The 15,774-nt window shown below is 37.1% G+C and overlaps 1 protein-coding gene across 4 annotated transcripts in view; it reads right to left on the bottom strand.

Annotated features, from left to right (window-relative positions):
- The window catches only part of SUPT3H (SPT3 homolog, SAGA and STAGA complex component), a 449,480-nt gene that overhangs the window by 119,725 nt on the left and 313,981 nt on the right, over nucleotides 1-15,774 (bottom strand). For all 4 annotated transcript variants that reach the window (XM_067752787.1, XM_067752786.1, XM_067752788.1 and 1 more), the window contains exons 7-9: nucleotides 7,093-7,168; nucleotides 1,717-1,829; nucleotides 535-642 (exon numbers count right to left, since the gene is read on the bottom strand). In XM_067752787.1, coding sequence (XP_067608888.1) covers nucleotides 535-642; nucleotides 1,717-1,829; nucleotides 7,093-7,168 — 297 coding nt within the window. The remainder of the gene's footprint in view (nucleotides 1-534; nucleotides 643-1,716; nucleotides 1,830-7,092; nucleotides 7,169-15,774) is intronic.

Below are 15,774 nucleotides of genomic sequence, written 5' to 3'. Positions count from 1 at the left end.
TAGGCACATGCTGCTTAAAGAGAATATTTTTTATGCCCAAAATGATACACAGTTATTACACAAAGTCTTAAAGTTGGCAAGATGAATTTATAGTCCCCACAGGTGGGGATCCCAGCAACATAAATGGCATCAGAAAGGATGTGATTATCATATGATAGGGCCAATTGAAACACAAAGGATAAACGGAGCCATGCTTCTTTAAATCATGTTTAGAGATAAATCAATAACTGGAAAGTAAAACTATCAATAAATGCCAGGAATTATTATTACACGAATAATAATGATTCTCTCATCTTTGAAGCAAAAAGAAATAACTTTTCTCAATGTTATTCAATTACCTAAACCAGGTGTTTTAGGGCCAGATTGTTAGGGCCTGGTACATAGTACGTATTTGTTTGAATGCTGAATGTATTAAGATTCTTTGACTGAAGGCTATATATTCCTACACAATCTTTTTCTTAGAACTACATGTAAATACCAGACGTGAGAAAAAAATCCACAGATGGGTCAAAGACAGATTTTTTTAATACTTACCTCAGCAGAGCTGTGATACTGAATGAAGGTGGCAGAAATGGCATGGCTGAAGGGGTCTCCTGCCTTGGTTACCATGTCCTGCCTCACAAGAAGAGCCAGATCCACTAACTAGAAGATCAGAGCAATGAAACTAAAGTCACACAAATGGAAATAATCATCAGTGTCACTGAAATGGTAAAGCTAAAAGCAATATATCCCAAACGTTATTGATAATACTGTCTGCCTAAAAATCTGTATTGTGGACATGAACATATGCTTTCATTGGCTGGCAAATGGACCTACCCATGAACATAAATGATATATTCTGACCTCCTAGTGGAGTGGTTCTCAAAGTTTGTAATCACTAGGGAAACATTTTATTTAATTTTTTTAATTAATTAATTTATTTATTTTTGGCTTAGTCAGGTCTCAGTTGCAGCCCGTGGGATCTTTCACTGCGGCGGGGGCTTCTCTCTAGTTGTGGTGCCAGGGCTCTCTAGTTGTGGTGTGTGGGCTCCAGAGTACCTGGGCTCTGTAGTTGTGGCACAGGTGCTTAGTTGCCCCGTGGCATGTGGGATCTTAGTTCCCCAACCAGGGATCGAACCTGTGTCCCCTGCACTGGAAGGCAGATTCTTAACCACTGGACCACCAGGGAAAACCTGGGAAACATTTTAAAATACATATTTCTGGGTTCCAAGCTCCAAGATTCTAATTCAGTAGGTCTGCTCTGGGGTGTAGCTGAGAAATTTACATTTTAAACAAGAACCAAGGAGATGCTGATGCTTGTAGTCTAAGAACCATGCTCTGAGAAACTAGAGGGCAGTGATTCCAGACTCAGATTTTGGTAAGCACTCAGTAGACTGTACATTTCTAGAAAGCTGCTTTTCAAAGCTCAAAAATAATCTCTAAGCAAGAGAGATGTGTACTTAGAATTCAGTGTTGAGGAAAAGTATGCAAGTATTCCATTTCTGGTTTGGCTAAAGTTGCAAGAAACAGTCACTTTTAGCCTAACACCCACCGGGGCTGAGGATGCAAAGAAACATAACTGAACTAAATTTTAGAAAATGATGAGATTATCATAGGAGAGAACTCATGGCTGTTCTCATTCCTGGTAGAGCAGCAGGTGGAAGAAGAATTGATGATGGACAGGGATAGGGAGAAAGGAGCTATATATGGCCTGATACGACAGATTAGAATTCTTACCTGTGCCACAGTTTCGTACGCTAAATATGCTAAAATTTCCATAGCGACAACATTGGGCTTTATCTCCAAACTGCTGCAGTCCAACCAGTCTCGAAATTTGGAGGCTTTTTTGGCTAGCCATTAAAAAAAAAAGTATAGAAAATTTAGCTTTGGAAGTGTTTTAATACTGCATATTATTATCACAGAATGAAAAACATTTCTATTGAAAATTGCATATGAAAAACAATGCATATAATATGCAACGTTTTTGAACTTATATTCTAGCCCCCCCCAAAATCCCTTATACATTTGCGTCTTTAGTATCTCTGCTACATAACACTGTATACTAAATCACTTAATGTTTAGCACTTCTTACAATGTGTCAGAATAAGTTATCATTGGCCATAGCTTATGTTATAACAGTAGTCAGAGAATTACTTGCTTGATGTAACTTTAATTTATTCTTGTGGAAAGAAAATCCTGCAAGAAAGAACCTGTGATAAAAAAGGAACATATAGAAATTGTATTTTTAATACCTTTCAAAATGTGTCTATTACTTGAATAGGCTCAAAGTTGTGAATTTAGACTTAAATAGAATAAACTGATATCTGGCCTGATCTAAACCCCTGGTTACATTTTCCTGATTGCAAAGATGTCCAAATTCTTCAGCCTGACTCTCACAACCACCCAGACTGATTCCAACCTGCCTTTATATTATTCCCTATTAAAATGTCACTGGCCTTTAGTATAATCCTCTGTGTTCACCCCTGCATGGGATTCTCTATCACTCTGTTTCATTCATATGAATCCTGCCCATACAAGCCAAAGGTATACATCCTCAACTCTAGTCATTTACTGAACACTTATATCATCAGAGATCCTTTTGAGTCTGCTTATAATTTCTCAAGCCAAATTACAAGTTTTTTGTGCACCAACACCATGCGTCACGTCTCTCTGCATACCTAACAGTACCAAGCACATATGGAACCTTCTGGTAAATATCTCTAAACCACCACAGTGCTAAGCAGAATCTAACTTGACATAGGTCCTTCATTAGATATTACTAATTTAACTAGTGACCCAGAGGGAAAAGATTGATGGTGAAGATTTTATCATATCTATAACATAATCATCTTTTTAAAAATCCAATGATTATTCTTTTGATTAATCTGGTCCCACAGGTCTATAAAACACTTAACAGTAACTCCAAGCATGATGTTTTGATCCTTATAGATAAAGTCTTCATGGATTCCACATACAGAAGAGTTTTCTGTGAAATAAATCACAGGAGACATTAAGTCCTGCTATCGAAGCACATATCCAAAGCTGTCAGCTGTGGCAGAATTATGATAATCCCGCTTAAAGCTATCTCCCTAAAGTAACCAATCTTCCCAATGCTCTCTGACATGCAACATTCCATCTAACTAGTAAGCTGCAATAGCTCACAAACACTTGGTTAACATCTGTGGGATACTTCTGAAGTTCAAGTCAACAGGCAGCAATTTGGCAAGATCAGTAAAACTTCTGATCACTTCTCCCTTTGCAGACAGCAACATGGAAACAGGTATTTTGTGACTGTGCTCTAAACACTTTATTTTAAAAGTAAGGGAAAGAAGAGTTCTTGGTATTCTGTCAGATCTGCCTACCTAAGCAACAGAATCGTCAGCTTTCTCACTAGATCTTACGTACTGAGAATGCAGAGGTGAGGACCATGGGTCCACCATGGTATCCCAGCACCCAGAATAGTGCCTGACATTAGCAAACTCACCATAAATATTTCTAGAAGGAAGAAATGAATGAATAAATGAAAGATATTCCTTTAATGAAAGGGTAGGGTCCAAACTTTTCCATACATCAAAAAAGATGCATAAGACCACTTGGGTTACTACTATGCCAGCAATCTTCCAGGTGAGGGTTCTCTGAGCTAATTCCCTCCCTGTCACGTGGAGGACTGTTTCAAAGATGGACCTTTCCAGGGTGACGCTGGTTCCAAAAAAAAGAGGCACAGATACTCTTAGTTATGATAGTTTGTTTTCACCAGAAGTAAGGGGGCATGAAACTGAATGAGTTCCTTTTCCTTCACCCCTCTTCTCAATATATCAGGAGAAAGGGTAATCCTGGAAATTGATCAACAGTCTAAATAGAATCCTGACCAAAGGTCAAAAATTCCTGGGATTATCCTCTTTCTGACACAACCTGAGTTTTCAGCCTGTGCTGGAAATAAAACTACTTTACTTAATAATTTCATATGGAAATTTAAGGTTGTCAATTCTCATACACTTTATCTTTCTCATCAGTGATCAATGGAAAAATTCAGGTTCCTCTCAATATTCCATCCTCTCACCCCTGCACACTATTTAATTATTTCTACCACATCCCTTCTCGCCAGCCTTTCCATTCCTGATCCTTCCCGCAAAGCCCTCTGTAATGCTCAGTCCACTTCGAAGAAAACCTTCTGCAACTTCTATCTCTTCACAATCACTGTTCTTTGAATAAATTGAAAATAACCTTCCTCAGAGGGCATGGTTTTCCCTGGAAACTTCTATAGTAGGGGTTCCTTCTTTCTTTTCTTTTATACATATTTATTGATCGGCTACTGATTGCCAGCCTGTTCATTTCCCCATATACCTGAGGGTATATCTTCATTCTCTTTCCTTCTCCCACAGGGAAAACATAAAACAAGTAGACATCAGATTTCTAACCAACGACAGAGGCTAAAAGACAATGGAATCATGTTTTAACCAATAACTATTAGTCTACAATTTCCTACTTAACTAAACTATCATTTAAGTATGAGGGCAAAATAAAGCCATTTTTAAGACAAAAATGAGTGCTTTAAGCACTTACGGAGGCTTGGGAAAAACAAAATTAGGCTGAGAAGGGAAGTTTAGATACAGGCATACCTCAGAGATACTGTGGGTTTGGTTCCAGACCACCACAATAAATCAAATATTGCAATAAAGTGAGTTACACATATTTTTTGGTTTTCCAGTGCATATAAAAGCTATATATACACTATACTGTAGTCTACTAAGTGTAAAATAACATTATGTCTAAAAAAATAGCTTAATTAAAAATAATCCTGTTTGAAAAATGGCACCAATAGACTTGCTTGATGCAGGGCTGCCACAAACCTTCAATTCCTAAAAAAACACACTATCTGTGAAGCACAATAAAGCAAAGAGCAATAAAACGAGGTATGTCTGTAGTTACCAACTTAAAAAATTTTAAGTCAGGGTGTACTTTAGAAAAATTAAGGATAGCAACTAAAATAACAGCAACAGAATATATAATATACAAACTGGTTGATGAAAAATGGAATGAAGAAAACCCAATCAATCCAAAGAAAAGGAGGAAAACCAAATAAAAAATCACAGTAAATTGAAAACAAAATAAGACAGCATATATAAACCCAAATGTATAAGTAATTAAATATATATAAATTAAACTCATCAATTAAAATACAAAGAGACTCTCAGATTAACTAAAAAGAAAATTTAGGTATTTGTTTACAAAATCCACACATAAAACAACAGGTTGAAAGGACTGGAAACAGGTTTATCAAATTATAACTAAATTAAAGCTTTGTGAATTAATATCAGATTTTAAAAGACTTTAAGGGAAATGACTATCTGACTTACGTAAATGTAAAAACAAAACACTGGTGAACATGACCAGTGTCCTGGTTTTACAACTTACCCTCAGCCTATAAAGTTATAGACATGTTATTTTAAAGTGCACCAGTAGTCTCAACTGGTGAGTGCTATGATCAGATATTTAAAAAGACACAAATGGCTGGATCACAATTCCTATATCTTGGTAATCTATCAGGTAAGGAATGCAAAGAGTCTGGTTCTGGAATTGCTGACCCCCTTGGACTGAGCATTCCCAACGACAGTATTGTGGCATATAATAAAACAGATTCTTCCACGAAGGTTTCGTGATGAAGCACTTATGGGTACCATATAAAGAAATATTCTTAAATGCACAAATTCCTCTTCTTTAAAGAAAAAAAAAAAACTAAGCATAAGATACTCTTTATACTACAATTATTTTATACAGAAATGGAATGTATTAATTTTTAATCTACTAAGTTATGAATCAAAAAATTGTTATAAAAATCAGATTTTTAAACAAAAGATGTATTAGGACGCGTCAATGACTACATGTTTTAGTGTGAAATAGCACTTCTGTTCCTTTAAATAAATTTAAAATATGATTTAAAAAAAATAGTTCAATAGCACCAAATGTTACTTTATAAAATGGAGATTTATGCTTATAAAAGACTTGAATGCCATTTTTAAACCTAAAATTTACAATACAAAAACCTCTCATTTGCTGAAATTGCCATGATCTGAAGTGTCATTTACTTAATGCTTCACAGATGTATGATGCCAAATTGTTAGTCAGGCTGCAAAGTATATTTAGTTAGGAAAAAAAATCTTCCCAAACATGTTTTCCTATATTTTACTGACATTTACATGAGGCAGTACTTGAAATGTGTCATTTATTTGCACTTTATGATCTATAAATGAAGCTCTCATTTTCTTTTTCCAAATCAAATACATTGTTATTGTGACCACATAATAGCTTTTCGTTTAAAGACACCATTGTGTCCATGATCCCCCAGATTAGGGTCATGTGCTAGTTTGTCATATTTTTAACTGGACTTTTCATCACACTTACGCTTTGACCATCACCCCGAGAGTCTTAGTCATCACTGAACTGTTGCTGTAAGGATGTTTTGTACACAATCTAGCCCACTATTTATCAAGAGCCTTTATTCTTAGTAAGCTGTGTGCAGGGGTGGGACAGCACTCATTTTGCCATAGGTACAAGAGCGTGGACTAATGAATTTGCTAACGTGGAATGCACGCCACAGCAGGAGCTTACAGACAAAGATGGAAGAGACTGTTTATGTTGATATGTTCTATTGTGGTAATATGAGAATGTACACATGAAGGGAAAGTTTGGTATTTATTACTATTAGGGGCTTTTAAATGTCATGACTGTACTACTACAGTCCATTATGGGTCAAGTACAATCAGCAATGCTAGTGTAAAAATGACTAAGAAACCAAAAAAGAAATTTAAATGGGAATATTACAAAAATTGGAATTTTTCTGACTAAAAGTAACGTGAATAATTAACATGGCTCTCTGTGTATTACCAGCACCCTTAAAAACCTCTTAACACTATTAACTGCAAAACAGCAGAGTGGGGTAAAACCTTTTATAGGCTCCCCTACAATGCAGAGGCTGTTTCCATAATAGTTATAACTATGCATATACGTATTAAACTCGCCAATTTCTAAGGAACACAGATGTTGCTGTACTTTAGTGTATCTGTAACACATAATCTCAAAAGTATAATGAAGCAAAGTTAAATGCTTACTTACAGAAACTTAACTGTCGACTTTCACAGAATTCTGCATATTGAGCTGAATCCATAATTCGAGTTTGTCTTTCTGCTCTCTAATAGATAAAAATAAAAAGGCACACAATTTTTAAAGCAAGTAGACTTTTATGTTTTCACAGCTAAAACCCAGAACTGAAGTTCCATTTCCTTTTCTTACTCTAGGTGAAGAGTTTAGTACCACCATAAATACCATGATACATAAAATTGTGATAACAGTAGTTTTGAAGCTTGTTTCTCTTGGAAATAAAGTTTTAAAACCATTTTCCAGTCCTCTGTTATTTTTATTACAGTGGAAGAAAAAACTAAAGGACCTCACTTCTTAAGACTGTGCACTTCTAAATTTTCTTTAACTGTACCACACTCTTGAAGAAAAAGAAAACTGTGAGGTGTAACAAATCAAACAGAAAATTTGTTATGAACTCTTATTGCCTATCTGCCTTAAAGCTGGGATTTTTCAATGTTAAAATAGGAGTCAACGAATGGAATCCATATATTTCCCCTCAGTTAGAACACAGAGCCAGAGCTAACAAATCCATATTTTAAATTGCAAAGAAAATAAAGAAAAAGGTAAACACAACAAATCCTTTAATCTGAGTCCAGGTATGATTCACAGTTTGGTATAGTTTCATTCGTGGGTTTTTGGATTCAGTATAGCAGATGTTTGCTGCTTCATTGTCCCACAAGAGGTAGGATAATTATAATTCACCCACAGTTTGGTGGGAAAGAATATGACCGCTTCCGCTTCCTTGGCAAGGGAAGCATTTTGAAATGAGACAGGCTGGTACTTCTTGGAATGAGTTTCTGGCCAGTAAAGGAAAAAAAATTCCCTGAGATTTAATTTTTTTTTCTGCTTTGGAAGGACTTCCAGCAAGTTTTCTTTATCACAGTTGGTGGAACACATAAGTACCACTTCTAACGTCTACGGATCTTTTTGTATTTTTTTAAAACTGAAATTATTCTTTTTCATCTTGTTTGATTTGGGTGAGTAGACAATTTAATTCCAATGATCTATCAGTTGAATGAATAATGGCACACTAGCTGCAGTTCCATAGAGAAAAGATAGATGGGGGGTGGGAATTAAGGCAAAATTTACTAACTACTGTGGTTCATTCTAAGACCACTGATTATTTTTTCCCTTCCTTCTCTCCCCTCCACCTTTTCCCTCCTAACCTCCTCCACACATATTCACAAACACATATATGTGTTGACACAAACCCAGACTTCTCTTGTTTATTTATTCTCTAGGTTCAAGTATCCTTTTCGAACACGTACAAGTAAATATTACTCCCACACACGTGCAGGTATATGTATGTGCTGTATGTGTACATGCATCCTGTTGTGTGTGTATCTGAAACATCATGTTTCCTTAAGGGTATATTACTGGATAAATTTTTATGTACTCAGAAGTATTTTTTGATATATGAATGCATGATTTAGTTTTGTCCTTTTTAATGTATCTGATACTTGACTCAATAAATGTTTGCTAATGGAAAACAGGAAGTAAGGAAGGGATAATTTATGTGTTTTGAACATGACAAATCAGTTACTAGTGTGTTTATTAAAACAAAAAACCTCTGAGACTGATATCTTTAATGTATGTACATATTACGTATGCATGTCTGTATGTGCATCTGACTGTCTGTGTCTGACTATAGCAGGAATCTCTCAGGTTTGAATTTCTAGCTCCTAAAAAATATCTGACACATAGTAAATGAGCAAGAAAACATTTGTGGAATAAACGAATGCTACCATCTTGGTCTATGATGCAGGCAAATGGCTATAGTGCAGCCAAATCCTTCATTATCCATGCGTTCCTCCAGGTCTTCTCTGCTACTCTCCAGCTAGGCAGCCTCATGCACCAAACACATGCTAGACAGAAAGGAACCAGAAGACTACGGAAAAAGAAGGTTCCTAAGGAGATTCTTAATACTAACTTTCCTCCAAAAAATGGACATTCAAGATTTGGCTTCTGTATACATTCTTAGATAGCTTAGATGGTTGATGTATTTTATTTTATTTATTTATTTTTTCATATTTAAAGATTTATTTTTTAGAGTAGTTTTAGGTTCACAGTAAAATTAAGAAGGAGGTACAGACAGCTCCCAAATACCCCATGCTCCCCCACGCGCACAGCCCCCCCATTATCAACACCCCCCGCAGAGTGGTGCGCTTGTTACAACTGATGAACCTACACTGCCACATCATTATCACCCCAAATCCACAGGTTACATTGTGGTTCACCCTTGGTGTTGTACACTCTATGAGTTTGGACAAATATATGACATGTATCCATCGTTATGGTAAGTTGATGTATTTTAAGTCCTCTAGCCTCTACGCGGTAACCTTTGATCTCGGGAGCCCCGTGAAGCTACTAGGGTATGCGTAGAAATTATTCACCAAGCGCCTAGCATACAGCAAACACACAATGTGAAGCAGTTGACTCAACAGCAAAGATTTATAGGCAGCACAAAATCACGGCTAGAGAGCAGCATAACGTTCATCTTGTTCAATCTCTCTCTTTTAAAGATAAGGAAATGAAGGTTTGGAGGGGAATGATCTGTGAAAGGTGACCAAGTTAGAAGTGAAGCCTGGACTCTCAATTCCTTGAGGAAGCCTGTTTTCAATATAAAGCGCTGTCTCGAACATACAGTAATTGTTCACTCCAATATTTTTCTTTGGGATCCTCTAAACTCTACATTATCTTACTAAGAGGTATTATGGAGCCGCTGTAATTAACATGCCCAAACTGTTCACGAGAAAATGAAATTAGTGAGGCCCTGGATCAGCAAAGAAGGCAGATCTGGGGATAGCCTGGTACAGAGTGTACAAACTGTAATGTACCTGACAGTACACGGGGGTGCTGCAAACACGTCACAGGTGGGATGCTGTTTCCCCTCAACCTTCTGGGTGCCTCACAAGGCTGAGGCAGCAGAAACCTCCGGCTGGTAAATGTTATCATTTTCTATGCGTGCCATGACATAAAAGAGGTTGGGAAGCACTCCTACTAATGTCCTCAGAATATACACTGCATGTCACCGGCCATGCATGCTATTCACAGCACGGTCAAGTGCGCTCAACAGGCAATCAGAGACACTAACTGGGACTTGATGAGGAGGAGGATGGTTCAGATCCGCTCCTCATGCTAATTTTTGTTTACTCCTCTCTCTTCCCCAGGACTTGTTTCAAATAACCAAAAAAATGGGACAAATTTGGTCTCATAAAAGCATCCAAATCATTCAGCATCTGATTACATTCTCTCCTGAACTTACACTATCACCTTAAATACCGGGAAAGTCAGAAAATACCTAATCTTCATGGACTATGTATTCTTCAAAGATAGTAACTATATTTTGCTTCTATAATGTCAGTGCTGGCTGAGATTTCTTAGCTTGGATTTACCTGGGCCTCGGTAAACATCTGCTGGCCGGCTGATGACTGGGGTAGATGGATGGGTAGACTGAGGCAGAAGAAATGCATATAAATCCTTGATGGCTGATCTCAAAACAGGAACTGTAATATTTGTAATCAAACTGTACAAATTCCAGAGAGGGTAGACAGTTTTTTAAGCCAAAGACCCATAAAAAACAAGACACTGGCCAACAATGAACTGAGGCTGGCTCTTATTTTCTCTGTTGTCCTAAATCCACCTCCCTTCTGCCTCTCTTCAGATCACCCTCTGTAATTCACACTAAAGTACACAGTGGCCATTCTTTTCTATTCCTGGAACTTTAAGAAATCTCTGGAAAAAGATTCAAGCGGGAAAAAAATCATAAGCCTAATAAAATAGCATGACCAGAATAACAATGTCTACTCTTTACATAGAGCAGCACAATAACCTTTAAGATAAACAGTTTTTTTTCATAGCTCCATTTTAGAAGTTGAGCTTGAGCACACTCAGATGTAGAGAAGTAAAAAAAAGAAAAAAAATTTAAAGTATATAGTTAATAAAGAGGCAAAGTGAGAAGTAAAACTTGGGTTGCTCTTGAATGACCTATTCTGAGGTGTATCACTAAATAATCATATCAGGTTAATCACAGCTTTTATTCTTCCTGAACATCCTCACATGAGGATGATCTCAGACTGCCACATAAATGTCAGGTCATCTCTGGATTACTCATGCTTTTGCATCTGCAAGTCCAGTTCGTCTTCTGCTTAATCTGGTGCTTCTACCCACTCGTGGCTTTCTTTAGGTATCAGCAGTGCTTCTGAACGCTCCTAAGAATATGCTAATAACTCAGAGGCGTCTCTGAAATTGAACCTTACTGATACTACAACATAGCAAAGTATTACCATGTAGTGGCATACATGGATGAAAGAATTATTCCTAACATTTTCCAAATACCCAACAATATTTCAAAATTTAATTGAAATAACTTCCAAAAAAAGGTAATAGAGAATAGTTATGCTATAGTCATTCATCTCATTATCAAGGTTACAGGTCTTTCTGGTTATTGCAAAACAGAAGGCACAATTCTGTGTCAGATAAACTTACTTTCTGGGTCTTACCTAAATGAAACCAGGGGAGCAAATATCCCTACAAATGCAGTATGTAGTATAATTTGTTTGTTCAATACCTGAACACAACAGTCTGTCAGTATATAACTGTTAATTTAAATTTTTAGTGATAAGTTTTTATGTCAGTGGATGTGAAATTGACGTGTCTTTGAAAAATACTTTCAAGGACAGCAGTGACAATCACCATTTGCCCTGCCTATATCAGTTTGAGGTATGAGGCTGGATTACTTCTGCAGCATGCAGTTTCATTTAAATTCTCTGCATGCTTTCACTGAAGCATACGTAGAGGTTATAGAAACTATGTGCTGGCGTATCTCTTGGCAGCTTCTCAAGACACATGACTTTCTTCAGCAGCACAGAATCATAGAACATAACTTTGAAACCAAGATGAAAGTTTTCATCTGCTTTCACTTCCACCTTGAATTTTAAAAAAAATCTTATTTTGATTACACCTAGAAGCCTTACAATTGAAATGCAAAGTCTTTTCTGCATGGAAAAGGCCAAATGTCAATGGTAATCTACCAAATACCTCACGTGAGGCAGGAAATGGTTGCTGAACTTGAAAACCTCATACAGAGTGGCTGCAGCAGCATCCAGCAACGTGACAACATGTGAACTGTGGAATGTTTATGTATGTTCATGTATGCTGTGGTCCACAGCAGAAGGATACTCACAGATGAGTAAACGCGACAGAATGCTGAAGCACCCTGGAACCCTCATACACCTCCGACTCACTGTAGATAAGGAAGCTGAGGTCCAAAAAGTTTTAGGGTTTATCTGGATCATCGCAGAGGCAACCCGGTACGCAGGTGAGTGTCGGCTCGGCTTGCTGGGTCAGTTTGTAATTTACTAGATTCCCCTACCCAAGAGTTAGGTGAGTCTCCCTCAAAACATGTGGTAGCTTCCCCTGCTTTTAATGCCCACTGCAGTGCTCACCATTTTGGGCCTGGAGTACTGCAACAGGTTTCTGCTGGTTCCTTCCAAATATCTGAACTCTCCCAACCCATCTGGGTACAATTACTTTAAGTAAAAACAAAGAGAAAAGACCTTGGCACAAAGGTTACTCTTTGTCACATCTGCCATATTTTGCTGTCCCCTGCCCCTCCCTCATGATTGTGCTGGACACCCCCACTTCCATCCCCATGGTAATTTAACTCGTTCCCTTTCAGCATAAGTACCACCTCCTCTAGCAACTTTTCCCTCAAGATTCCAGGTCACATTGATTCCTCTCTTCCGAATCATACATGTTCTTCTAGATAATATCATACCCCTGCACTTTTCTGTGTGTCCTACTTCTGTCTCCCCTCAGAGATTATAGCTGCGAGAATGCATTATTAACTGAAAAAAGCAAGTTGAGAATCAGAATGTAGGTACCTTGATCCCATTTACGTTTAAACACACAAGCGTGCACATGAGACATACATACACGTATGCAAACATCTGGAAGTATATACATTATGCTTTTAATAGTATTAATCTCGGGGGTAACATTATAGGGAACTTTTACTTTTTCAGGTACACATTGCAGTAATTAAAATTTTTTTTCTTAACTGAATTACAATCAGGAAAGAAAAGATTTTTGAAAGTAAAGAAATCTTGTTTGACTTACAGAAGGTCATTAAATAAATGTCCATATGCAGTAAAATAATCAAAGTGGTTACTCAAGAGGCAGAAAATCACAGAGAGATAGCAGAGTCTTGGATATATGTTCTCAGTGAGATATAGTGAAAGAGGGAGAGAAAGGAGAATGTTACTGCAATGTTAAGGGAGCCAACTCGGAATTCAGACTGATGTAATCTTGAAATCAAAAGTTCATTTAGGTTTGATCCAGAATTTTCTAACTGAATAAAAATACAATATATTTCCTAGCCTAAAAATCAAGGTTTCCGTTGGTGTTGATTTGCTCCCCCAGAGGGATTTTTAGAATCCCCCAGTTTTATGTGTCCAAGGTATTAAGAATGTATTGTAATAGCTACATGAAGTTTCCCAAGGAAATAGCTGTAGACTCTAGGAGAACATTCAAGGGATTTAAAAGGAATTTTGTGCTAAAAATAAGTGAGTAATTCTCAGCAAGTACAAAGCATCAGTGATTGAGAAATACACAAAAGGATATTTGTGACATTAGTTCATAATAGAGTTGTTTCAAAATATTGGATTTTTTTGGGTCTATACTACTCTTTGGGTCTAAATATATTAATGTTAACACAGGAGTTTTTTTCTTTTCTATATATTTTAAACTATGAAGAATGAGCATGATTGGTTATATAAGGAAAATACAGTTGTTATTAAAAATCAAAATACTACACTTCAAATTGGGGTAATGCCTGCTTCAAATTTTTTAATCTGAATTTATTAAGCTAGTAGTGGGGAGAATTGTTCCCAATAAAATATTTCCTGTCTTGGGATAAAATGTGTGCTAAGAAAAGTATCACTTTTTTCCAATAACTTAGTACCAAACAACCTAATCCCATGTTTAGTTGTAAACCCTCACATAGTATTAGTACTAATTTTTACTGATGTTTTTCTGAAATTGTAAACATGCTCTGTAATAACTAAGTTGGCAAATACTATAAAAAGTTATGTGTTTCTGCCCAAACTAGTTCTTTAAAGTGATAGAAGACTGACTTCTTTTTTATGTTCCTGACTGAGGGTGCTATAACCCTTTTTTGTGGTTTCTATTTGGCTGTATATCCAAAAAGTGAACATATCAGGTTAATGTATGTAGGCTCTTTAGGTATTCTGAATAATAGTCCTAAAAATTCTCATAGGTTTATGTAATATCCAGATGAGTCGACATAACTTTGGAGTCTAGCAAATGTACAAGGATACAGTTAAATATTTTGGTCATTTAGGGTAAAACTTTACAACTGGAAAATATGTATATAAAGCAACTATTGCACAAAATTTAATTCATACTTTCTCTTTAACCTTGAGTGAGAGCTGCAGACCTTTCCACTTTGATTTAGTCAAAATCAAATTCTCAAGCAGTCCAACACACATACTGAACGCAGGCTGGCTTCACTTATACAGTGGGAAAGTCTGGCACCTTTAGAATAAAATCCTGTGAAGCAGGGAGCCTGTCAGTGCAGCATGGCCCTCACCATCCTCTTCAAGGATCCATGGAACTCTGCACAGAACAAGGGAGGGTCCCCCTTGGAACTTCCCTTTGTTGCTACTATGTGATACATCTGAGTGTTTTCACCAAGGATTTTTTTTTTTATATGTGAAAATAACACTTTTTATCTTAGTTCACTTCATTGATTAATTCCCTCTAAGCAAGTTCCATGAGCTCTACCTTTATTTTTATTTATGTGATTATTTTTTAACATCTTTACTGGAGTATAATTGCTTTACAATAGTGCGTTAGTTTCTGCTTTACAACAAAGTGAATCAGCTATACGTATACATATATCCCCATATCTCCTCCCTCTTGCATCTCCCTCCCACCCTCCCTATCCCACGCCTCTAGGTGGTCGCAAAGCACCGAGCTGATCTCCCTGTGTGATGCAGCTGCTTCCCACTGGCTATCTATTTTACATTTGGTAGTGTGTATATGTCCATGCCACTCTCTCACTTCGTCCCAGCTTACCCTTCCCCGTCCCTGTCCACAAGTCCATTCTCTACATCTGTGTCTTTATTCCTGTCCTGTCCCTAGGTTCATCAGAACCATTTTTTTTTAAATTCCATATATATGTGTTAGCATACAGTATTTGTTTTTCTCTTTCTGGCTTATTTCACTCTGTATGACAGACTCTAGGCCCATCCACCTCACTACAAATAACTCAATTTCGTTTCTTTTTATGGCTGAGTAACATTCCATTGTGTATATGTGCCACATCTTCTTTATCCATTCATCTGTTGACGGACACTTAGGTTGCATCCATGTCCCGGCTACTGTAAACAGAGCTGCAATGAACACTGTGGTACACGACTCTTTTTGAATTATGGTTTTCCATGAGCTCTACCTTTAAAAGTATATCTGGAATAAACTACTTTTCATGCCCTTCCACTGTCACTGCCACTCCTCTGGTCCAAGCCATCATCATCATCGCTCCCCTGGATTACTGCGATAATCTCCTAATGGGTCTTCCTGCTTCCACTCTTTCTCCTCTCCTATCCCCACCCCTGACCATCTATTCACCAAGCA

The sequence above is a fragment of the Pseudorca crassidens genome, chromosome 10, assembly GCF_039906515.1.
Source record: "Pseudorca crassidens isolate mPseCra1 chromosome 10, mPseCra1.hap1, whole genome shotgun sequence".
Lineage (NCBI taxonomy): Eukaryota > Metazoa > Chordata > Mammalia > Artiodactyla > Delphinidae > Pseudorca > Pseudorca crassidens.
Note: the sequence above shows the minus strand (reverse complement) of the source record. Positions and strands in the feature narration are given on the sequence as shown.